Here is a 25,893-nt window from a genome sequence, read left to right as displayed (position 1 = left end):
TGATGAAATACTCACGACGTTGAAACATGATGATGATGAGTGGCATATGGATTACAATACAATATGAAAATATAACTTCACCACAAAATAATGACAAGTAGCCAAGCGCAACTCTTAAACAAAATTCGGGGTCTGTTCTACCACAATGAGGCGGGGTGACGTCGATCTTGATATGGAGATGGTGCTTATGTTGGTGAGGATGGTGTTGTAGACACTCCCCCACGTTAAGGAGGAGTTAGTGACTATGATGGTGGCTATTTCTCCTCGCGGTGGCCGCAGGATAGCATGATCTGGTCTCTCCCAAGGTGGAAGAAGGTTTCTGTCTCCGCTGGTGCCTCAGAAAATTCTAGGAAAAATATGGCGTTGAGTTTTTCGCGAGGCGAGAGGTACATAAAAAATGGGAGGCCAAGGCGACGCCCGGAGGCCGAGATGGCTTGGTGGCACGACCCCACCTTCTAATTGAGCCACCTGGCTTCTCTTGGGCCTCGTGGGTCCCCTCGTGCAGTCCAAGTCCTAGGATCTTTGTTCCGATGAAAAACTTCCATGGTATTTTCCCCCAGTCGATTTGAAGTTGAGAGGGTACCTAAAACGTTAAAATACGAAAAAAGAGGGTTTCTGTCTCCCATGAATTAAATACTAAAACAAGGAACTTTATAGGAAAGTCACATAAATCATCTAATAATGCAAAAAAAATGTAAAAACAATGCAAATAACAATTATAACTAGTCATATATGTTGCTATTATGATGATGCAAAATACATGTATAAGATGCAGGCCAACGCCAACGCCCATCTCGGAATATCACCTTCCGTGGATGAGGCCATGCTCATGTTGAAAAGGAAGTCAATCATTGGCCAGTCCTAGGCCTTGTCGACAAGCTATATAAGTTCCTGGGCCACATGACAACCATTACATCCACTGCCGTCTGATGGCAATAACTCCGTGTGTACCAACTCTTTGGGACTTCAAGTGCAGAGTTTTGAAGTAAGTTTTTTTTCCTCACAAGGATGACTGGAGTGTTTATATCAAACTCTCAGAAATTGGCTTAGAGTTATCTTTTGCTTATCCTCTTCAAGCAACCTACAAAAAAAAGTAATTTCCTTGTGTCCCCAACTCCACCGTGTGGTTGTGAAACACAAGATTTCATATTAGTAAAACTGAAATAACTCGTAAATAAAATAAAGTACCACAATCTATGACCAGGCAAGCAAGATAAAAACAATAATAAGAAGGTATTTTTGGGTTTTGGTTTGTGTTAGCTAGTAGTAAAGTTATTTTTGTATTTTTGGATTTAATTAATGCAGAAAATATTAATGATAACAATGGCGTTGGAAAGTTGTTTTTATGATTAAAAATGGACCGGGTTCATGGTTCACTTGTCTATACTCTCATATGGTGTATTGGACATGAAATAATTCACAAATAATATAATATTGATGAAACTTCATTATGTCTATAATTAGCATTTATATGCGCATCACGTCGAGATGATGCAAGACATCTCTCTTATACTCCAAGCAATCAAGAAGTAAGAATCAATAGAGCATAGCCTTAATTAGGTAATTTGACATGATGTTTGAATAACAAATATGCTACTTGAACAAACAAGATTATCATAGCTTTCACTAGATAAATATAGCACATGAATTCACTTAATCCCTAGTGAGGTAACAAAAGATATGTTAAAATCATAGTAGATCTCAAATTTGTTGTCACTATTTAATCACTACCACCATGTTACTCCAACTAATACACATGTTCCCCCACACATGTGATGGTATACAAGTTGGATCAAAAGAAGCACTTAAGAACGGGGTACATGTATGAATCTACTGATAAATCTTACACATAATTGGATTTCAATCTTAAATATCAACTAATAGAATACAAATCCACCACATAGGAATTACATATATGACCATAATCATGTTGGGCGGCTCATATGGTACAAGATCATTGATAGAACAAGAGATGGATGGATCAAGGTACTGCCACAAACCCATAGTCCAGAGGTGGACTACTCCCTCTTCATCATGGTGATGATGGTGGAGATGTTGGAGAAGGTAGAGATCCCTCCGGTGGCGGATCCGATGGAGTTTTCCCCTTCAATATTCGATGGCTCTGTGATTGTTTGGTGTTTTCGTATTTCTACGGCGCTCTCCTCCTGAGATGTGTTGGGGACCCTCTATTGATAAAAACGATGAGTTGGAGATGAAGACGAACAACTGGCGATACTCGAGGGGGGAAAGAGCCTGGGTGGCATGGCCCCCCTCCCGGGCTGCACCACCTAGCCTGTTTCGACCCTCAGGGCCCCTCTCGTGAGGTTCCAATGCTCTAGGTCATCAACTTCACGAAATATTAAGCCTCAAAAATTTCCAAGTAAATTTGACTTTGTTTAGGTCCCCGAAAGATAAAATACACAAAACAGGATTTTCTTATTCTGTAGAGTTATAACCAAAATAAGGGAGGTCATTGGTAAATCCCTGTAAATCAATATAAAACAGAATTATAACATTATATAAGATGCAATTATGTGGGAATATGTATCAATAAACTACAAAATTAATATATGCATTTTACATGCATCACCGTCACATTTGTCATCGGTTACACCGTGTCCCGCAATGCAGGTCCAGACGCTGCTTTCCCTCCTAGGTGTCTCACGGTCGTCGCCGATGGATGACCAAAACAACGAGGGCTTCCTCGGGGCCCCTCGCCTAGACCTGATGCGCACACTGGACGGAGATCCAGGAGTCAGCCCTATCAGGAAGACTCGAGTGATCCTGTTGGAGAACATGCCGCACCCCACAACATGTTCGATGAAACGTCTGGGCCCTTCCTGACGCCGATGGTCCCAGTATGTTCGTCCCACCTTGTTCTCCTTTATCTGTTGTTATAGCTCTCTGATGCTCGGTGATCCATGGGCCTACTACGCCGAGCACGATAGGCATGGATGCATGGACGCGATGATCCATGGCGGAGGCTTCATCCTGGTAAACGGCCCTGGGACCGAAACCCTGGTCCAAGGGTACAACATCGAGGGGGTGCCATTGTTCTCCCAATTTGACCAACCAATGGTCCAAGACACTCTAATGCTTGATGATGGCGAGGGTGAGTGCGAGGGCTGCGAGGAAAATGAGGCCAACACCGGGGCCGGGGTTGAGAATGCCAGCGATGGAAAGAAGAAGGGCATGAGCCAAAGGACTCCCGGCTAGAACAACAAAGATGATCTCGTGCTCGGCCATTCTTGGATCTTCATTAGCCAAGATCCTATGTGTGGTGCCGAGCAAAAAGGCCAAGCGTATTGGACGAAGGTGACCTAAGAATTCCATGAACGCTGGCAAGTAGCTCTGTTTTGGATTCGTAGTATCTGCGGGTAGTTGTCTCTCCAAAAGAAGTGGGCATACATACAACAAGAGACAAACAAGTTTTGCACGACGATTGATGGAAAGTGAGCGGCATCGGTGTAGTCGACGTGGTAAGGGAATGGCCAGCTTCGTTCCTGCAATGTAGATGCCTTGGCATATCACCAAAGTCTAACAAATTGTGTATGTGCAGGTGCCCCGGGCCTTGGTGTGCTTCAAGGAACCATGGGGCAAGAGCTACCACATTATCCATTGTTGGCATGTGGTGAAGAACGCTCTAAAATGGAAGATAGGCTACGCGGCATACTTGGTCAGACTCAAGAATGGCGGAGCCGGTGTGGCGGTGGTCGTCGATGGCAAAGACGAAGCCCTGGGCCAAATGACCTTCCATCTCGTCCAAGGGGCCACCAGTCCACTGAGGATGAACTGAAGTGTGATGTGTGTGACCTTGTGTTGAGCAAGGCCTTGAAGAAGATGATGGCCGAGACACAAGAGGCCTTGACTAAGAGGGATGAGAAGCGGCGCCGGAAGAAGGAGGCGACCACCGCCACCTTCATCGACCTCACCAAGCAGGCCATCATGGTCGAGGCCATGGCCAAGCTGCTTGTGGAGGAGAACCAAATCATGTCTGCCGGCTTGAGCATCATGGAACTAGAGCAAAGGGCATGGTTCGAGAAGAAACGAGCGATCATCCGCGAAGTGATGTGTGACCGCCCCCATCTATCCTTCTTTGCTTCATTTTATTCAAACTTGTGTCCCTTTTGCAACTTTCCTAGCTATTACTTATTTGCACTCCGTGATTGACTAAATTGCCGAGTTTCAAACCACTATTTTCACTGTTTGTATGACCACTTGGTAAATTTGGTTAAAAAATGAAAATTAAACTGAGCGGACAAAAAATACGTCAGGCCGCTGGGCTACACCTGATCCAAATGGACATGTGAGGAATCAGACCAATTTCGTGTCCGTGGTCCAACCTAAATAGACCAAAACGGACAATTTTCTTGTCTAAAATGGATCACGCTGTTGGAGATGCCCTGACCCAAGAGTGGTACTAAACTGAATGTAATAGTAGTACTAGTATTGTAAGCTGTTTTTTTTAGGTCACTAGCAGTGTGAGCTAAGTGGAAGTGTGGAACACACATCATGTCGAATAAGGAGGATGGCGGTTAATATTAGTTTAAAGTTTCAAGAAGAAACGCCTCCCCTGTTGTCCTCGATCTTCTCATCCGAAACCCTGCAGCAATCCACTTCGCAAGAGACCAACACGATGCAATGGCGCGCGCGCGCACACGGACCTTGCCGCGCCGTACGCGCCCATAATCTCCACACCACTCTCTGATCTTTTATCCTTTGCAGGACGATGGACATGAACTCACGATGCAGTCTGCAATCCCTGCCATGGCCACTAACGATAGTGCACCACCACTCAATCAGGGAGTCCTTTTTCAGGTATAAGGAGTAAGTCATTCAGATAGATACATTATAAGCCAGTTGGACAGTATGTCTTGTCCTGACACCACCGGACAACGGCCGGCGATGAACGCATGCCCGTCCAAGGCAAGATTATGTGGAGTCACCATCGCCGTCGTCTTATACTGAATTTAGCTACACTGCACGGCTGAATTGTCTCGACACGACATGAGAAAAATTTCAGCAAGTTCAGTTAAATTTCCAGAACATATTCCTTCATGTGGTATGCAAGTGGGAGAATAATTTGGAATCGTCACCCACGACCATGAGCAGCCACATAACATGATGATGAGGAATATGTATGTGTGTGTGCTCTCTCGGATCTCCTGGAGATTTGCATCATACTACTATAACATGTGCATTCGGTTCAGGGCCCGTCAGTAATTTTAAACAGAATTGGCTCGTGGCATGTTCCCACTCTTTCTTTGATTCCAATGGCCGAGGGAGGTTATGAATTCTCATCAAGCCCTAGACGTACGGTTTCAGTAACCAATTCAATTCCCCAAGTCCCAAACTTCCTGCTCCAAGTTAAACATGATTATGAGCTTATGACGCAACGCCATGCTAGATGCCACGCCATTGCTAATCCACAGAGTGAGTGACTAGTGCGTTTGGTTCCAGACCAAAGAAGGGATGGGATGGGATGATCCTAATTATGGATGCGTTTGGTTGTAAATGAAGAGGGATGGTACCATCCACGGAAGAGAATATACTCCAAATATGCTGACTCAAGTGATCCCCTGAAATTGGCCGAACCTCCTCATCCACGTTTTTCTAATTTGTGGATGGCTTCCTAATCTCTCCCTAGCGCTAATCCGAGCTCATCGCCGCTGCCCCATCGGAGCTCTCCCTCGTCGACCCATCGGAGCTCACCGTCGTCGCCCCATCGGAGATCTCCCTTGTCGATGCCGACCAGCAGCGCTCGTGGGAGAAGCAACTAGCGCCGGCCCCTTTCGTGGCGGCGTGGGAAGGCCGCCGGTGAGGCCTGCCACCTCGCGCGTCGTGGCGGCGTGGGAAGGCCTCCCTCCGGCGAGGCCCGCCAACTCGCGCGTCGTGGCGGCGTGGGTAGGCCGCCGTCGAGGCTCTCCACTCGCCGAGCCGCCGCCTCAAGCTCACTCGCCCGCCTCAACTCCGTGCCCGCCGGCTGATTTTATGGGAGCCGCGGCGGGCCGAGACCAGGGAGCCGACGGCGGCCGGGAATAGGAGAGCCGCCACGGGAAGCCGCAGGCCTCAAGCTCGCTCGCCCGCCTCAACTCCGTGCCTGCCGGCTGATTTTATGGGAGCCGCGGCGGGCCAAAACCAGGGAGCCGACGGCGGCCGGGAATAGGAGAGCCGCCACGGGAAGCCGCAGGCCTCAAGCTCGCCAGCCTGCCTCAACGTCTGCGGCAGCCGGCCGATTTTGCGGGAGTCGCGGCCGGCCGAGAACAGGGAGCCGGCGGTGGCCAAGCCGCCACGAGAAGCCGCCGCTCCATATGCTTGTCCTTGCCCTCACCTTTCCTGCGTCTCTACGGTGTTGTTAGGCTTGTTGTTAACCATCTAAGCTGATTGCAGCTCGTCCTAACCGCGTCCTTGTTCTTCCGAACCAAACAAAAGCTGAAAACTGGACCATCCAAGATTCCTATCCTCGAAGTGTGGATGATCCCATCCCATCCCTACCAAGCCATCAACCAAACACATAGTAAAGTAACCATGCATTTTTTCCCCTCTCACTCTAGCTGGCTGGCCGGCTCCTTTCTTCGTCTCCCCACAAAGCATAAAGCAGCAGCCGGGCGAGCCGGCCACTTTAGATGTGAGCCATCATCCATCCCTCCCATTGATATCCCAGCACCATCATATCACAGCTCCTCCTCAAGTCACACTCACATCTGATCTCCATCTTTCTGTCACAAAATCCAAGCTAGGAAATTAGGATCTCAGACGGACGAATCCGAGCTAGGAAATCAGCTTCTTCCCTCCCTGGCAATGGTGGAACCAGGCAGATCAGCAGCCAAGAAAACCACCACCTTTACCAGCACCACGAGGAAGAAGAAGCAAACTGCAACAGCAGCCGCCACCAAGCCGGACAATGAGAAACTAGCAGACAGCAAGAAGCAGAGCAGCCATGGCAGCGCAGCAGAGCCTGCTGCTGCGGAGAGCCCTTCCTACAGGCTAGCTCTGAGGAGCCTCTTCTCCTGCAGAAACAGCAACGCCGCGCATCACCACCGCGGCACCGCCCCACCGCCAGCCGAGGACGCCACCAGCGCTGCCAGAAATTACAAGAAGAACAACAGGCAGCCGCTCGGATGCAGCTCCGCCTCCATCTGCAAGCTCCGGGATGCCAGCCCCAGGCGGGTCATGCTGCACCGGCCGGAGCCCGCGCCGGCAGCCGAGCCGTGCAAGCGGCGAGCGTCGGTGAGCGGCGGCGGCGGGAGCGAGAGGCGCGTGAAGAAGCCGTTGCAGCAGCAGCAGCAGCAGCAACAGCAGAGCGAGGCGACGGGCGTTGGCTCCTCCTCGAGGCACTGGGGGTCGACGACGTCGTCGTCCTCGTCCACGACGGGCGGGGGCGGGTCCTCGTTCAGGCTGCGGAGGCTGTCGGGGTGCTACGAGTGCCACATGGTGGTGGACCCCGTCAGCGGCAGCGGCTCCATGAGGGCTGCCATCTTTCCCTGCCCCGACTGCGGCGACGTCTTCGTCAGGGCCGAGAGCCTCAACCTCCACCAGTCCACAAGGCACGCAGGTACTGTTACAGTGTTACTCATTAATGGCGGCCGCCATTACAGTGCTCGTGCTTCTTCCTTCTCTTGCTAAATCTTCAACTGCTGTCGAAGCACACTGTTTGTTCATGGTTTTGTTTTTATATTTTGTGGTATCTAATTGCCACAAAAATTATATCTAAAGTCTGAACAAAGATAAAATTGTTGTGCCTGCCTACATCATGCTTAGCTGAAGCTTTAGGAATGAGTTTATGCATGGTCAGCAGTTTTGGTGCTATGATCTGTTTCTACTTTCTGCTGATGATGCTGTGTGAAAGTGAGAGTCGCATGATGGTGTGCTTTTAATTATTCCTGTTACTTTTGATGATGATGGTCTCTAATCACTGTGGATGGCATGCAGCAAAGTGGTCTTGCAAACAGTCATCAAGGCTTATCTTATGCATTAATCTACTGTAGACACATGAAAAGATTGTTCCTGTCATCATGGCTAGTGTACTTTCATCTAAAAAATTATGGCTAGTGTACAGCAGTTTCAATGAAATTTGATCAGCATATTTTTACTAGCATATGTTTCTAAAATAATAAGTTAATTAATCTTGTATGAACATTTTTTTGGACAATTGGTTTATTGAAGACAGTTAGTTAATTAACCTAGTACTAGTATGAACATTTTTTCAGTAAACTTTTCTTTTCTTGACCAATAATGTGCAGTGTCGGAGCTTGGTGGGGATGACACGAGCCGGAACATCATCGAGATCATCTTCCAGTCGAGCTGGCTGAAGAAGCAGACCCCCGTGTGCGCCGTCGACCGCATCCTCAAGGTGCACAACGCCCCCGCCGTCCTCGCCCGCTTCGAGGCCTACCGCGACGCCGTCAAGGCCAAGGCCCTCGCGCTCACCGGCGCCGGCGCGCGGTGCACCGCCGACGGCAACGAGCTGCTCCGCTTCCACTGCGCGCCGCTCGCGTGCTCCCTCGGCGCCAACGGGGCCACCCACCTCTGCGACGCCGCCGCTTGCGTCGCGTGCGGCATCGTCCGGGACGGCTTCGCCAAGGGGGGCGGGGTGCGGACCATGGCCACCAGCGGCCGGGCGCACGACGCTGTTGAGGGTGGCGGGGAGCGCAGGGCGATGCTGGTGTGCCGTGTCATCGCCGGGCGGGTGAAGCGTGTGGCGCCGTCGCCCTGCCAGGTGACGGAGGAGACGGTGAACACGGCGGTGGAGGAGACGGAGGATACGTCGGAGGAGTACGACTCGGTGGCGGGGACGGCGGGGGTGTACTCTAGCCTGGACGAGCTGGAGGTGTTCAACCCTAGAGCCATACTCCCATGCTTCGTCGTAGTGTACAAGGCGTGATCACCTCAGCTCATTAGTTCGTAGCAAGCTTCTTCAGGAGGTTTTTTCTGGTCTTAGTTCATGTGTTCCTGTCTCACTGATGATGTTACATATCTATCTAATTAATTGTAGGCTGAAGTAGAAGTATCCCCGAATTACCCATCGAATGGAGTAGTAGTGGATGCTTTCCTTGGCATAATTAATAATTGATTATTAACATTTGATTTCTCGTGCTTGTGAGATCACGCACAACTCAAGTGAAGAACCTCACCTAGGAAATAAGACAACCTTCTCCTCTCAACTATGATGGTTTAAATTAGAAGGTTTTTCAACTTAATAGCCAAGGAATGGAACTCGGTTTCTCATGGAAATGATCCAATCGATATTTGGCAAATCAAGATTTTTCTTAGGGCCTGGGCAAAAAAGTTGAGTTGAGCAGTGTTTACAAGAAAGAAAAGGTTCTTCTAAACATTATTTTGTGGAGAAGAAAAATCTGAGAGAAACTAATGATAAGTTAACAAAACTTACAACCGAGGAGTCTAAGTAGACTCAAAAATTTAAAGCTAAGCACATCCAACAAGCAAGAAATAACACGAAGTACTTTCATTAATAACAAACGGGAAACAAAGAAGAAAGCGGATTTTTCAGTTACAAGACGCAGAGACCATAGTAGGACAATATAGTCTTATGTATCACTGAATTTTATAAGAAATTCTTAGGAGCATCGGCTCAACACAATTTTTCTTTGCTTGAGCCCCAAAACAAAATTGTTCTGCAACTAACAGACGAGGAAAACAATATCTAGCTGCGAAATTCACAAATAAGGAGGTGTATGAAACTATTATGTAAATGGATAATGAAGAAAGCACCGAGATCAGATGGGGTTCCTCACTGAACTCTACCAACAATATCTTAGCTACCCCTCTTTCACCTAAACTTTGGGACTATAGTCTTGCTTCCTGAAAAGAAAAATGTTATCTAAATCCAGCAATGTCGTCCTATTTGTCTTCTTAATATTAGCTTTATGTTCTCACAAAGATCGGTACTAAGCATGCTTGGAAGGTGGCACTATCGGTAGTTAGACATACACCGGTAGTTAGACATACACAAATGGCTTAAGCCAGGGTGTAATATTTTTGGAAGTGGTTTTATTCTAATGGAACCATCCACGAACTTCATAGGGAAAAGTTGGATGGAGTTCTCCTCAACATAATGTTGAAAAAGAATGTGACAAGGTTAATTGGTCCTATATGATGTATGAAAGGCTTCGATCATATTTGGTTAGACACAAAAGGGGTTGCAAGTTGCAACAAGGAAATCCACTATCCCCAATGTTATTCAATATTGTTGCGGATATGCTAGTCATCTTGATTAATCGAGCGACAGATGATGTACAAGTGGAACGGCTAATAACTCATACAGTATAGGGGTTGTTTCAATGTTACATTATGCCCATGATACTATATTCTTTTCTTAGACCATAGCCTGAAAAAGCGCCGAATCTGATACTTATTATTTATATATATGAGAAATTATATGGACTAATAATAAATTTTCATAAGAGTGAATTTTTGTTTTGGCCAAGACATAAAAAAGTCAAACATAAGTATAGATGCCTATTGGGATGTGAGGTTGGAGCTTATTCCTTTTAAGTATTTGGGAATTCCAATCCCCATTAGAATGTTAAGAAATGCAGAATGAGAACTATGGAGGATAGATTACAAAGAAAATTGAGTAGCTGGATAGGTAGCTCCTCTCTTATGTTGATACTCTGATTCTTATTAACCCGGTTTTAACAAAATTTTCAATGTTTATGTATCTTTTATCGAGATACCAAAAGAGGTTTGGGAAAAATAGATTATTATAGATCACTCTTTTTTTTGCAAAACGATGGCTACAAGAGGAAGTATAGACTAAGTGGAATATTATTTGTTGACTCAAAGATCAATGAGGGTTATGTATTGAGATGTTTTCCTTTTAAAAAATTACTTAGCAAGTGGTTATTTAAACTTTTAAACCAGCAAGGGTGTGGCAAGAGTTCATGCGGAATAAATACCTTCATTCTAAAATCTTATTTCATCTTACCTCACCTTCATGGAAAAAACTAGTGAAAGTAAAAGAAAAAAAATTCGGTAGAATTTAGAGTGGATGATCACCGCAAGATAAAGAAAATAACACACGACTCGGCCCATGTGGAAGCGGCGTGATGAAATATAAATCCAAAATTATCCGTTTGTCTTCTGAAATATAAATCCTCAATCTAAAAATTGATGAAACTTGTAGTGTCACTTTTAAAAATGCAAACTTATTAATTGAAACGGAGATGGTAGAGTATAGTTCTGTGATGACCATTAAGTTTGTTCAGCCGCATTAGCCCCAAAATAGGATTGTATCCTCGGTCATGGGCCCATTGGGCTGCAGCCCACCCCCACCCCCACCCCCAAGCGTGTCCCGTACCTACGTCGGTAAGCGAAACGCGGGAGCCCAAGTAGTCAAGTAGACCCGTGAGCGACGGAACCGGGAGACTTTCTTTCTTCGTTTTCTCTTTGCTTATACAAATACCGAGCGAGAAGCGACACAGAACCACAGCGGCAGCCGGCCGCGAATCAACGCCAGAAGAATTCTCTCGTGAAGGAGAGATCAAGATCGTGTTTAGTGCAATGGAGGACGAAAAATCCAAACCTCCGGATCACCAGGTCGAGCCAGCTGACGGCGGCGCTGCCGATGTCCCCATCTACTACCACGTGACCATATTTGACGATGAGGAGGAGGAGGACAACGACGATGTGGCAGCGACGGAGGAGGCTGATCGGAAGAATCGCGCCGCCGCCGACGAGGAGATGGCGCACCGCCTGTACATGGAGGAGCTCATGGCGATGGAGGAGTGGAAACTGCGCGACATGGATCGCCCCTCTCTCAAGGCTGCCCTAGAGATGCCGCTTGGCGACTTCCCCGCCTCCTCCCGCGCCGGTGTCGGCGCCAAGACAGCCGCACCCTACGATCTGAAGTCGAAGGACCCCGTCTCCCAACCCTACGTCCCAGCGACCGTGACCTTGGAGAGCGTTCAGGGTGCGGAGATTGGGGCCGGCAACTCGAGAATTCCGGGTCTTCGATCACTCGAAGCCCTGTTGGATGAGAGAATCCTTGAAATACACGCTAATCGGTCGGCAACCATGGCGGACAACCGCGGCGCCGGAACAAACACTACTTCCGGATTCATGAGCCCCAATCCCCATGATTTCGCAACAACTTCGGCGAGCCCACAGGCAGTCCCCTCCAAAGACGCCGCTGGGTCCTCGTCAACCCAACACGACCTCTTTTCCACCATACGACGGGGCCTCCTTGCCCATCCCGACTCGGCGCTCATCTTCGCCGCCATGGAAGAATGGGACTATAACAGCTGGCGCGAGTCCATGCTCGTCCTCGCCGCCGACGACGACGACGATGATGACGATGAGCAGCCAGAGCATGTGGAGCCGCTGAGCCTCGATGAAGCCTTCCAACTAGCAGAGCGCCTTCCGAGATCTGAACCCTGCAACCCCGTTCCCGAAGGCTTCACCCCATCCGACGTGCATCCTGACGATGGCGAGCCCGGCCCGTCGACGAGGGCGCCCCCCATGGTGCCCCCTCTCGCCGACCACGAGGTCCCCACGTTCGACTGCGGCCTCTGCAAGAACACCCTCCCCGTCTTCGACCTCTTCCACGGACTCCCCTGCGAGCACAGGTTCTGCGCGCCGTGCATGACCACGTACGTGGAGGGCAGGATCCGCGCAGGCGAACTCCCCATCCCATGCCCCGACGCGGCGTGCGGCGGCGGCGCGCTCCACCCTGAGAAGTGCAAGAAGGCCATCGACTACGCGGTGTTCAACGACTGGGGCGCGGGGCTCGCCGAGAGGGCGCTCCCACCCAACAGCCGCGCGTACTGCCCGAACCACCGATGCGACCTCCTCTTGGTGGAGATCAGCGGCGCGGAGCAGGCCATGGCGCCGTGCCCTGAGTGCGGACACGCGCTCGTGAGGAAGCCAGGTGCATGACCAAGTGTTTTTAGTCCTTGTCAACTGGCAATGCCATTTTCAGGGTGGAATTTATAGTTTGGATTAATTTGCACGATTTTTTCTCGTTTTGGTACTACTACACACAGATTAAAGACGGCGCCGAGGCACCTAGTTTGACATATGAGATGATGTAACAAGCCGTTACTGTTGCTGATTTAGCAAAACTGGGTTACGACTCATGAGTCTGAAACTCTGAACCACATGAGATCAGGCTCTTCAGTGTTCAGGCTCCTTAGACCTTAGTAAGACCGGGAAATCCAGAGTATATATTGGCGCATTTTCTCATGGGTAGTGTTAAATGTCCATGCTGGTTCAATTTTGTCCAACACTAGTACAAATGCCTGTGCGTTGCTACGGGTCCTTAAATTTTATTTCTCAATGCACATACATAATTCACAACTCAGTATGAAAATTTAAAAAAAATCAGGGATATCATAATGTATTGCATCATAATAATATTATAATGTACTACATCATAATAATATTGAACGCAATAACAAGATATTATTGTTTTGCATCTGCGTGGTTTCAAGTTCTAGGTCTTCTTGTTGCTCTTGTGCGGTAAGTCCACACCCGTGTTCTGGGCATGTCTATTATGGAAAGAAGAGTAGCGGTACTGGTACTAAATTAGCAAACAATACAAAAAAATTGGATATTACAGGTATTTCGGAGTTAGGATGCTTGAGCCATCTGACAATATATTTATTGAAAAGATTTTATGATTGACAACCAAAATCAGAATAATTTAGGTGACACCAAATTACCTACTAAACCTCCTACAAGAGTGTCATTATCCACCATAGAAGATCTTTGGCAAGATAGTTCTTGTTCTGGCTCCTACATTGGTAAAAGGAAAAAAGGTACATTAAATCTGGATGGATGAAAAATACTTTGCAAAGATTTATAATGGAAGTGGTATTAGAGGGCATAATTCTGAAAGAAGACCACCCTTATGAGATAAATTGGAAATGCTAGAACAATACACTCTCGTAGAGAAACATTAAATTAGAGATGGCAAAGTACATACGAGATGTCCCATGTGCGATTAATTCGATCTTCAAGTAGATGGTATAATAAGGAAACATTCGAACGGTTAATAGTAATGCCAAAAAGCCAAGATGGCTTGCTTCAAATAATGTTGAAATTAGAAAAACTAAGGTGGTATGCTAGTGTGAGTTAATTCACCAGGGCAGTCTGGAAGCTACCTTTATCACTTACTATTGACAAATAAGGAAAAATGCATAGTACATTACAAATATCTAAGGTAGGGGTTTTATCTTCTTAAACTTTAAGGTCTTAGGTTTTTGATAAATCAAATACTAAATATCAAGGTCTGGGTATTTAAGTTATATTTTAAAATAACAAATAAAGATGGCAAATGGTTGAAGTATACTCATATATCCAACAAGACTGTTTATTATTCTAACAAAGATAGGGTGTAATTTATACCATGTCAAGATTGTTTGGTAGCATCAGACAAGATCGCAACAAAGAAAGCAAATGTTTTGCATAGTATTTATGTACGAGAGGAAGGGGAGACAAATGAATGGCGTAACACATGAAGCATAAGCTTCTTCAAATAAAAGCTTAGTAATGCATAGACTCTTTTTTCCTCTCACATTTTCAAGAACAATCCCTTTAAATTATTGGTGTGAGGTGAGGTCTAAAGGAATATATCTGAATTAGTGTGGCTGCCCCTAACCACTCGCAGCTTAGATAGTACTCCCCTAACTACTGGCAGCTTAGATAGTTCTATTTCGCCGGCTCGTTCCCTTCGTCCCTGCTACTTCAACAGCTTTTCACTTAGTAGCTTAACATTTTTGTGGGAAGTTTAAGTCTTCTGGATTTATGAAATTTTTTTCCCTAGATATAAGGAAGTCATATATGTAAAGGATTTTATTTAGTTTGGAAAAATATGTGCCAGGTTATTATTGAAAACTTGTGAAAACAGAAAAGAAAGACAATCTCGATAGTCAGATATGTCTAAAATCGAGGGGTACATCATGCACTAACAAAATGAGTCAACCACCCATAATAGAAGTTATCCATTCAAAAAAAACACTGTGCTAAGATTAGAACTTCGTACATAGGCAGAACCTTTTTTTTTTTACTTTTATGGCAGCTCAGAGAGCCACATAAGACAGAAAAAAACTCTCCAATTTGATCCCGGATCATCGATTAATGCAAAGAATGATGTAAGCTTACAATATATGTGAAGTGCTGATAGGTTACATAGGTTTCTGACATAGATAAGATTGGTTTCCTTATCAAGGAGTAAATGAAACAAGCATGCCATCAAATATTAATCACTGTAGCTATTGTACCAAAATATAAAACCAATAGACAAAAGTTTGAGTACTGGATGATATCTCGCACAACAGGCAAGGAGTGGTAAATATTGATCAGCATGTGATTCACAGAAGGATGATCCGACCGTTGGGAGGAGGATCCCGTCACGCAGGGAGCTGTTGTTGCTCATGCGGTGCCACCTCATGCTACTCAGTGCTTTGTGATGCCACTGCTGGTGTTGTCCAAGCCACGCCACAACAAAAGGTTGCAACTTGTAAGTAAGATTGATATATTGATATTTCATTGGAATTAAGTAAACAAATCTGATGTATGCACATGAAGATGAACCATGACATCTCAGGTACTCACCTCTATGGCTCATGGTTGGTCATGAATAACATGTACACAACCAAAAACTTGGTCCTTTAGAATGTCTACTGTAGCCTTGGGGATAGTAAAATCATCCTCAAGTTGTTGTTGATCATTGATATTGAAAGAGTAAACCAGAAGGCTCATTACCTCGTCAAGTTCATGTCGACTCCTGATTTTCATTTGTATCGATTCATCATCATGTGTTGCTTTTTTCTCCGACTTAAACGAATATTCAATTGTTGTCTCAGTGATTTTACTGGACTTAAATGTGCAAACTAATTACCTCAGTGAAGGACCCACACAACTCATGGGCCATATACATCTAACAGTGACATAATCCTTTAGAAGTCATTAATATAAGATGAAAATTAATTGATAAAAGACTATCCTTACATACGAATCTAATTTGGCAAATAATAAGTATGTCATTCTAGTCTAGCAAAACCCACATACCATCCAGAATACAGTCATAGGAGTCTCAATAAATGACAGTCACGCTAGACTGACATTATATATTTTCATTTTACAATTAGAATTTGACAATATATTATCTAGCCTCAAATCCTATAATAAACATTAGCTGCAATCAGATAAGAGGTAAGACCATAGAGATAGTAGTAAATGAGCATGCACCTTAAACTGGAAACGGGGAATTTTTGAAGCTGCTAGTGGCTCAACAGAATATAGTAGAAAAAATCATGATGCCATCCAAAGGTGTGCATTTTTCAACCAATGTTGTGAAATGGAGTTGGACATATTTTTAAGGTCAACAGATGTCAAATATCAGAATCTAAACTCGAACTATCAGCAATGATACACAATTAATGAGATGCTGCCATGTTCGCGTTGCCACTGCATAAACTTGCTTGCCTCATCTGTCTTTCCCTCTGGGAGCTGAGTACTTATGCCGTCCCCTGCTATTCTTTTGACTTCAGAAAACAACGATAGTTGGTAACAAAATTGTTATTTCTATTATAAGGTAATCTGACAAACGATTGTCAAATTTTGTCAGTCCTGTTAAATCTTGCACTATTGTAACATACACACCTAGTCATGCTTAGCGGCACCCCAAAAATTATACTACTGTACATATCTGAATAAAGTTTTTCAACCACATGAAAGACTTTATATTGTATTGCAAAACATGAAATATAATATTAAATACGAAGTGATGGTGGTAGCACGAACCTACTCCTAAGCTAATCATGTGCTCCATCTTATATGGTGCGCTTCTCAAGGAGGATCTCTCTTCCAATCGGCCACTGGATATCACTGACGAATAATAAAAATCAATGATAGGCATCCCGTACCTTCAGAGCAGACATCATCAGACCAAAATCCGTAAACAGATACCAGCCAGTAGGCAGCAAGAAGAGAGGCAAGTAGGGAACTAACTCGTCATAGGGGGGGGGGGGGGGGGGGGGGGCATGCGTTGACGAACGCATCATAATGGTCGCCCGCGACCCTGGCTCCGGTCTCATCGCATAGCTTGAGGCGCATGGGGCGGCGGCCATGGAACCCATGGAGGAGGAATCGGCGGGAGAAGACGTCGCGGCTTCCACGGATCCCGTTAAGGAAGGTGAGGGTCTCGAGTCTCGACTCTCAAGCAGACTATGGATATCGCCGCCCACTGGCTCCTCCAGCTCCGCGGCATGCGTCTCCACGCCCTTCCCGACTCTGTTCAGGAACTCCAGCCCGGCCGCTGGGGCGTGAGGCATCGCCGTCTCTATCACGAGGGCGCGAGATTCGGTAGGTTGCGGTGGGGGACGGACCTAGGTCTGCGTTGAGAGAGAGGAAGGAACGTGAATGGACGATGCAGCGGAGAGCATGGATGATTTGTAGGCTTGGCCCATTTGCAGGCGAGCGATGGACGACAGAGTGAGACGAAGGGCTGTGCTCCGGTGTCCCCCCCTTGGCGAACGACGTTCAGGTAGTAAACGTGCGTTTGGTTCGTGACCAGAAAATATGGATGATCCCATCCCAGAAGACGAATATTTCTGAGAAAGGCTGGACCATATGATCCGTGAATTTTATGACTAATCTCACTAGCCGCCTGAGAATTCATGGCCGTCGACGCGACTCCGACATCTGCCACCGTCGTATGTGTGCTCCCCAGCTCAGCGGCGGCCACCATGTCACGGCGAGCGGTGGGCTTGCTTTTCCACGTGGCTCCCCAGCTCGACATCGGCGGCCTCCAGAGCGCGGTAAGCGGCGGGTTTGATTTTCAACGTGGCTCCCTAGCTCAGCGGCGGCGGCCTCCATGGCGTGGCGAGCAACGAGCTTGCTACGTCTGCGCCGCACCCAGTCGAAGAAACAGCCTCGCTAAGTATGTGCGGGTAGTGACCTTGCTAGGCATGGGTAGGCGGCCGCCCGCTAGGTCCGGCCTCCACCACAAAGGGAAAAGGACCCGTTAATTACATATTAACCTGTGTGTTAATGGCATATTTATATTTTTCTATTAATCGTTAATTAAACATATTTTATCCCATGCCATCCCGTACATGTTTGCCCATGAACCAAACACACATGTTAAGTCAACCCACGAAGGGGTATCAGCAGATCCTAGCCGTCTAAATTGAACAAAGTTTAGAGGGGGGGGGGGGGGGACACCGGAGCAATAGCCGTACGACGAAACCGTTTGACGTATCAAAGGTGGGGAGAATAGGGAATAGGTTTAGTCTTTTTAAGTAGTAGAGATAATGGAGTATGTGTTTTCCTTGGTTAGCGGACATCTTCATTATAAAGCTTTAAAACATCGGAAGAGACTGACTTGGTTAGTGGATATCTTCATCATAAACCACATCAAGCAACATGAAAACCGACCGGGTTCCAAAAGATCCGTGAACACATGATTCCATGTGCCCACCGCCAGCGCTAGACGCACTACCGGAGCGAGGATAAGTTGGGCAGGACTTCAGGATGTATGCGCCGCTTGACGGTCCTGAAAAGATCGACATGGAAAACAAGATAAACAAAGAACAAGAATCCGCCCACCGGCAAGGGTCGTGGTCCGCCACACCTCCAAGTCCCTAAGGCCACCGGAGATGTAGCGGACCGGTGACATCGCCGACGAGGAGACGATACAATAGATGGGCTTTACAATGTCCGCCACCAGTTGATCGCGTGTCTGCTGGCCACGTACCGGTTCCGGTTGCAACCCATGTGGCAACTCACGATTGACATGGATCATGAAGCAAATATAACGGTTTGGAAACATTTTTTTAGTTGCAGCCTCATCTCTAATTGAAAATTTTCACTTGCAACCCAAGTTACAACTCAAGTACACAAATCACAATTTTAATTTGGTGGTGTGGGAAACTAGAAATTAAGGGAGAAGTAAGTTTTTTTTTTTTTGAAACTAGGGAGAAGTAAGTTAGGTCTCTTGTAGATGGGAACTAGCAAAACTGATGAAACAAATGTATTCACCGAATATCATGCGAAAGCCACATAAAAGAGCATTGTTCGGGTGAAGTACGGGGGAATAGTTGTACTCTTTCTCTACACATATTTTTACGTTGCTCAATAACATATCATCAACAGGGCCGGTTCATAGGGCGGGGCAGAGGGACGCTCGTCCCCGGCCCTCAACAGTTAGGGCCCTAGTTTAAGATTTGTTTGTACACTTACTACACTTATATTTATACTCTTTAGGCAGTAGAGTTTGAAATAATTCTAGAAAAAAAAATAGAATGTTGAAGTTGTAGCTTAGCGTGCCTATACTCTGACTCCTTCTCTAATGGGCTGAACAACGGGAACCCTCATATTTTTTTCTCTGATTATTTCTATTTCTCGCAGACAATACACATGTACACAAGTAGCTATTGGTAGAAATAATAATCTTGGTATATAGCTCGTGCGATCAATAGAAATAAATAGTTTCAAACATCTTCATCAATATTCTTAAGACCATGGATCTTTCAAATGTAAATATTATTTAGTTTGTTATTGCATTACCCTAATATTTATCTTGCTGAATAATAATTTTTTTTAGTTTTTTTTGTGTGTGACCAAGTGGTGAAGTTTAAGTGAGATTGTTAAGGGGCCTAGAAAACTAATCATGCTTAAACTTTAATTAAGATATATAAATTTAACACAAATAAATATCTTTAAGGATTTTTTCAGAGTAGGGGGGCAATGGCCCCCTACTCTAGAAAAGCTTAACCACTATGAAAAGGGGTCCTTGGTGTCGTTTCGCCCTAGGACCCCCGAAATCTATGGACCGGCCCTGCAAGGGGCAGGCCACTATGAGGCGCCGCTGGAACGTAGCGCAGGACGACGGAGATCGGAGAAACTTTGTGGCTGGCAGCCGATCTCGACGCGAGCCGATCTCGACGGAGATCGGAGAAATATATGTGGATGGAACGGAGAATGAACAGCACCTCGTCCCGCATTCACACCAAACCTAGCTAGAGCTACACAACGACATGGACTCCATGCATGGATGGAACGGAGAATGAACAGCACCTCGTCCCGCATCTCACTCATCGGCGGTGGCCTCCGCCGTGCGGCTGGTCTCTGCCGATTGGCAGTGCACCCAGTCCGGTGTAGTGCCGCCGGGGTTGAAGTCGAGCTCCCCGAAGCGATCTGAGGACTCCGCCGGCTGCGGCGCCTCGACGGAGCGGCGAACCCCCATGGGCCAGCTCTGGCTACGCCCAAGCGCCGCCGCTGAAGGGGCGACGACCTCGGCGCCGCCGAGCTGGACGGGCGCTAGTGGCACGTGGCCTCCGCGCTGGGGGGCCGCGAGTGGAAGTGGACCACCGCGCTGCTCCTGCTCGAGCTCGGCGAGCTCCAGAGTGCCGCCGCGCTGGAGGCGGACGTCGCCCTCAGCTCGGTGGAGGACAGACAGGAGGTCGTCCCGAGGCACCGAGGACTCGCCGCGCTCGAGGTCGCGCTCAGACTGAGATGTGCGCACAAACGAGAGGAGGTCGTCGAGATCCTTACTCGGCGACAAGAAGCCTCGTCCGCTCGCCCCCGTAGGCGCAGACACGCCCTGGCTACGCGCAGCGCGTCGCTGCTGCTGGCGGTGGCGGTGGCGCCTGAAGAGGCAAACCGCGCAGCAGCAGAGCGCGCCGATGCCCACCGCACTGCCGATGACAATGCCGGCTAGAATGGCGCCGGAAGTGCCGTGGGTGTGGGAGTGGCCGTGCGTCATGGCGGGGACTAGGGCGCGGTGTGCACGAGCTGGCGATGGCGGATGCAGGGCCGGTTCATAGGGCGGGGCAGAGGGGCGCTCGCCCCGGGCCCTCAACAGTTAGGGCCCTAGTTTAAGATTTGTTTGTACACTTACTACACTTATATTTATACTCTTTAGGCAGTAGAGTTTGAAATAATTCTAGAAAAAAATAGAATGTTGAAGTTGTAGCTTAGCGTGCCTATACTCCGACTCCTTCTCTAATGGGCTGAACAACGGGAACCCTCATATTTTTTCTCTGATTATTTCTATTTCTCGCAGACAATACACATGTACAAAAGTAGCTATTGGTAGAAATAATAATCTTGGTATATAGCTCGTGCGATCAATAGAAATAAATAGTTTCAAACATCTTCATCAATATTCTTAAGACCATGAATCTTTCAAATGTAAATATTATTTAGTTGGTTATTGCATTACCCTAATATTTATCTTGCTGAATAATAATTTTTTTTAGTTTTTTTTTGTGTGTGACCAAGTGGTGAAGTTTAAGTGAGATTGTTAAGGGGCCTAGAAAACTAATCATGCTTAAACTTTAAGTAAAAAATATAAATTTAACACAAATAAATATCTTTAAGGATTTTTTCAGAGTAGGGGGGCAATGGCCCCCTACCCTAGAAAAGCTTAACCACTATGAAAAGGTTCCTTGGTGTCGTTTCGCCCTAGGGTCCCCGAAATCTATGGATCGGCTCTGATCATCAACCACAGGTCCACACACAATGTTCGAAACACTGCAAAATTGAATCTATCGACCTCGCTCGCGGGCCCATGAGCAACGCAGGTTTGGAATTCAACGCGGGCCCAGCCACCCGGCCCCACGCGTGGCGCGTACGTACTGTACATGGGATGGGACGAGTCGAGTCGGTCAGCGAAACACGCGAGCCGACCCCGATTTGGAAATGAACCCGTGCTCGGACTCGACCCAGTAGCCTTTCCTTTCCTTGCCTTTATTTTTTCCATATAAAAAAAACCTCACCGAGACCGCGACCCCCAGCTGCACCTCCAACCACAGCGCCAGCCGCCAATCAAATCCTTGCGTCGCGCGCTCGAGCTTGTCCCAGATCCCCTTGCTCTGCCCTCTGCTCCAACACCGGTCACCGCCGCCATGTCGTCGCCGCCGCCGCTGCTGTCCGACGAGGGCATGAACCGGGTGCGCCGCAAGAAGGACTTCTCCCACATGGACCGCGTGAACGGCCGCCCGGTCAACATCCTCCAGGGCCTCGAGCTCCACACCGCCGTCTTCTCCCCGGAAGAGCAGCGCGCCATCGTCGCCGCCGTCCTCGACCTCCAGGACCGCGGCCGGCGCGGCCTACTCCGAGGTACCCACACAGTCCAACCTTCTTTATGACCAATTCTCCATCGAATCCAATACCCATGTCCTGTCCACTCCCGCCGCGAGCGATCCAGCGATCTTGACTTTCTTCTCCTGGACGCAGAGCGGACCTACTCGGAGCCGCGCAAGTGGATGCGCGGCAAGGGCCGGGCCACCATCCAGTTCGGCTGCTGCTACAACTACGCCGTCGACCGGGACGGCAACCCGCCGGGCATCGTGCGGGACTCCGCTGTCGACCCGCTCCCGCCGCTGCTCGCCGCCATGGTCCGGCGCCTGGTCCTCTGGCGCGTGCTCCCGCGGGCCTGCGTGCCCGACAGCTGCATCGTCAACATCTACGACGTGGACGACTGCATCCCGCCCCACGTCGACAGCCACGACTTCCTCCGCCCCTTCTGCACCGCCTCCTTTCTCGCCGACTGCGACATCCTCTTCGGGAGGAGCCTCAGGGTGCTCGGGCCCGGGGAGTTCGGCGGGGCCGGGTCAACGGCCATCAACCTCCCCGCGGGCTCCGTGCTCGTGCTCGGCGGCAACGGCGCCGACGTTGCCAAGCACTGCGTGCCCGCCGTGCCTGCCAAGAGGATCTCGATCACCTTCAGAAAGATGGACGCCGGCAAGGTCCCGTTCGGGTTCACCCCTCACGCAATGCTGCAGAACCTTTCCGCTGCGGCGCCGCCTGCAGTTCTCCGGCCAGGAATGGCGACCACGCCCCCGAAGAACACAGGAGCAGCCGAGGAGCAGAGCCCAGGCGGCGTGCCTTTCAGCCTCTCCACCGACGAGTTCCCGTCTCTTGGCGCCTCGTCGCCTGCGGTGCGGCCAGCAATGGCGAGCACGCCTCTTTACTACCGGCCGCAGAGCACAGGAGCGGCACATCAGGAGAGCCAAAGCGCGGCCGCGAGAGCTGCGACGCCTAAGCAGCAGCAGCAAGCGGCGACCCCTCTCAACAAGCATCAGGCTGCTCCTGTCACGGCCGGACAGAGCCCCGGCGGCGTGCCTTCTTTCGGTCTCTCCACCGACGAGTTCCCGGCGCTTGGCGCCTCGCTGGCCAGCGGACGACGCCGACCTGGAAGGAGATAGACAAAACATTTTTATTTTTTGAAAGATAAGTCTAGCGATACTAGTAGCGGAGAGTGCTGTTTCTTCTTCTTCTTTGTTTGAGCTGATGTACGTCTAACAAGTTACAAACATTCATTCATTCGATGTACTACTACAATCTTTACAATGCGGTGGCAATTTCAGCGAGATGTATCCTTTCCTATTCTTTCCAAACCTGTAATCTTTTGCCTCCGTTTCAAAAACCAAATGTAATCTTTTTTTTTAAGCTAGGCAAAAGCTTTGCCTTTTATATTGATATAGAAGGAGCAAATACAGGGGCCTAGGCCATCCGGAAAAAAGGAAAACAACTAATTAAGAAACTATATCCGCCAGATGTTTAGCACCCGCCAAAATCCAAATCTTGCTCTCTTCCTTGATCTTTTCCACGACGGCCATGGGCATGGAGGCCTTGTTGTTGAAAATCCTGTCATTTCTTTCCTTCCATAGCTCCCAAGTTATGAGGGTGACCGCAGTTTTTAGCCCCTACGGGTGGGCAGTCGGCGATCCCGTGATAGCATGCCAGTAATGCAGGACGGTCTCGCGGCCCGACCCCAGATCATTCAACAACGATGGGCAGGAAAGCCAGCTGGCGGCTTGCTGCCAAACGCGCTTGGAGTAGCGACACTCAAAAAGAATGTGCCTAGCAGTTTCAGGCTGACACTTGCAGAGTTGGCAGGTTGGCTGGTGAGGCCAACCACGGATCGCAAGGCGGTCAGAGGTCCAAAGCCTATTCTGGACGGCCAGCCAGGCAAAGAAACGGCATTTGGGGGGGGGGGGGGGGCACGCTTTCCAAACAATGTTCTTGAAGGAGCAAGGAACTGATCCCATGAACTGGGCCTTGTAGGCTGAAATAGTGGTGTAGGTGCCGCTGTGAGTGAGGGTCCAGGAGATGGAGTCCTCGGTTCTTGGGGTGAGGACAGTGCCCTGCAGCAACCCCCAAAGGTTGACAAACTGAGACATGTGCTCCACTGTGAAGCTGTCGACGTTTATGTCTGCAATCCACTTGTCATTGACAAGAGCATCCTGGACGCATCTTTTCTTTCTTTTGGAGACCTCAAAAATCCTAGGAGCGATGGATTGAGGGGTACCGCCATTTAGCCAGGAGCTGGACCAGAAAGAAGCCTTGTTGCCGTCACCGATAGTAACCTTGGTTGCGGCGTTGAAGAGAGACCTATCAACTTCATCATTCGGCGTTTCCAGACCCACCCAAGCCTTCTCTGGGGCCACCCATTCAAGCCAAAGCCAGCGGAGTCGAAGCGCGCGGGGAAATTTTTCGAGGTCGAGGATGCCCAAACCTCCAAGCTCCTTAGGGCGACAGACTTTCGTCCAACAAACCTTGCACTTCCCACCACTGACTGAGGAGGCTTTGCAATCCCATAGCATACCTCGCCTGATTTTGTCGAAAGCCTTGAGGGTGGCCTTGTCAACCTTGATAGCAGTTAGTAGAAAAATTGGCAGTGCAGTCAGAACCGACTTCACCAGAGCTGCACAGCCAGCACGATTGAGGAACTTGGATTTCCAAGGGTTTAGGCGTGAAGCCGCTTTGTCAATGTATGCCTGGAGGTTCACCCGGCGAAGGCGCTTAAGCGAGAGTGGAAGACCAAGGTACTTGATGGGGAACTGGGTGAGCATGGCGAGAAGCCCGCAAGGACGCTTGTGAGATCGATGTCGTCACACCGAATGGGAGCCACGAGCTCTTTTCCACATTTGGCATCAGCCCTGTGACGTCCCCGAAATTTTGGAGCAAGGCCTTCAAGTTTGCAATATCAGTGGCCTCCGGTGCAAGGAAGATCACGTCATCATCAGCGTAGAGGGAGATGCGGGACTTGATGAACCTTCCCGGCAAAGGCTTCAACAGCCCAGCTTGAGTTGCCACCTCAAGAATCCTAGGCAAGGGGTCCATGGCCAGATCAAAAAGCAGTGGGGATAATGGGTCACCTTATCGGAGGCCCCGTCGATGAAGAATTTCCTTGCCGGGAATGCCGTTTAGGAGAACTCAGGATATCAAAGTAGTAAAGAGCAGAGTTACCCAAGCGCGCCATCTTGGGGGAAGCCTCGCTTCTGCATTAGGTCCAAAGCCTTGGCAATGTCGAGTTTGATGAGTAAGGCCGGATAGCGGTTTCGATGTAGCCTGCGAGCGACGTTCCTGACGTACATGAAGTTGTCGTGGATGCTTCGAGATTTAATGAAGGCGCTTTGGCAAGGAGAGATGATGTCGTTCATCTTCGGGTGTAGCCTAAGAGCCATAGCCTTGGCGATGATCTTGGGGATAATATGAATTAGGCTTATTGGACGAAAGTCCGACGAAAGTCCGAAATGAAATCCGCCCCATCTTTCTTGGGCAGCAGAGCGATATTAGCTGTGTTGATGACGCTCATGTTGTTGATACTAAGCTCTGAGAAGGCATCTATGACGTTCATGATGTCGAACTTGATGATCGGCCAGCAAGCCCGAATAAAGTTGATGGTGAAGCCGTCCGGCCCAGGGGCCTTATCCGCAGGCATATCCGAGATGGCATGCGAGATCTCATCCTCAGAGAAAGGAAGGCCCAGGTCCTCAAGGTCTTCAATAACTGGATCCAAGACCTCCCAGTTAAGGTCCAGGGGGCGCGGCGCAGCAACACCAAGGACCAATGAGAAGTGGTTGTGAATGTGTTGCTCCTTCTCGGCGTGTGACGTGACCCAACCATCGTTCTTTT

The 25,893-nt window shown here is 48.4% G+C and overlaps 2 protein-coding genes and 1 long non-coding RNA gene across 3 annotated transcripts; 2 read left to right on the top strand and 1 right to left on the bottom strand.

Annotated features, from left to right (window-relative positions):
* Positions 1–6,134: 6,134 nt before the first annotated feature.
* LOC127327673 (uncharacterized) lies at positions 6,135–9,092 on the top strand. The gene is made up of 2 exons (XM_051354448.2): positions 6,135–7,555; positions 8,244–9,092. Exons 1-2 carry the CDS (start codon positions 6,802–6,804, stop codon positions 8,882–8,884), a joined length of 1,395 nt encoding a protein of 464 aa, XP_051210408.1. The 5' UTR covers positions 6,135–6,801; the 3' UTR covers positions 8,885–9,092.
* Positions 9,093–15,197: 6,105 nt separating this feature from the next.
* On the bottom strand, positions 15,198–16,399 carry LOC127327672 (uncharacterized). The gene is made up of 2 exons (XR_011750760.1): positions 15,727–16,399; positions 15,198–15,651 (listed from the first exon to the last, which is right to left on the bottom strand). It is a non-coding gene; the product is annotated as an uncharacterized lncRNA (long non-coding RNA).
* Positions 16,400–21,768: 5,369 nt separating this feature from the next.
* LOC127327671 (RNA demethylase ALKBH9B-like) lies at positions 21,769–23,363 on the top strand. The gene is made up of 2 exons (XM_051354447.2): positions 21,769–22,089; positions 22,207–23,363. The coding sequence occupies exons 1-2, from the start codon at positions 21,876–21,878 to the stop codon at positions 23,175–23,177; spliced, it is 1,185 nt and encodes a 394-aa protein (XP_051210407.1). The 5' UTR covers positions 21,769–21,875; the 3' UTR covers positions 23,178–23,363.
* The last annotated feature ends 2,530 nt before the right edge of the window (positions 23,364–25,893 follow it).

The sequence above is a fragment of the Lolium perenne genome, chromosome 1 (genome assembly GCF_019359855.2).
Source record: "Lolium perenne isolate Kyuss_39 chromosome 1, Kyuss_2.0, whole genome shotgun sequence".
NCBI lineage: Eukaryota > Viridiplantae > Streptophyta > Magnoliopsida > Poales > Poaceae > Lolium > Lolium perenne.
Note: the sequence above shows the minus strand (reverse complement) of the source record. Positions and strands in the feature narration are given on the sequence as shown.

Coding starts and splice junctions, on each gene's coding strand:
- LOC127327673 (XM_051354448.2), top strand. CDS start 6,802: ATGGTGGAACCAGGCAGATCAGCAGCCAAGAAAACCACCACCTTTACC. Junction 7,556..8,243: donor CCAGTCCACAAGGCACGCAG/GTACTGTTACAG, acceptor AATAATGTGCAG/TGTCGGAGCTTGGTGGGGAT.
- LOC127327671 (XM_051354447.2), top strand. CDS start 21,876: ATGTCGTCGCCGCCGCCGCTGCTGTCCGACGAGGGCATGAACCGGGTG. Junction 22,090..22,206: donor CCGGCGCGGCCTACTCCGAG/GTACCCACACAG, acceptor TCCTGGACGCAG/AGCGGACCTACTCGGAGCCG.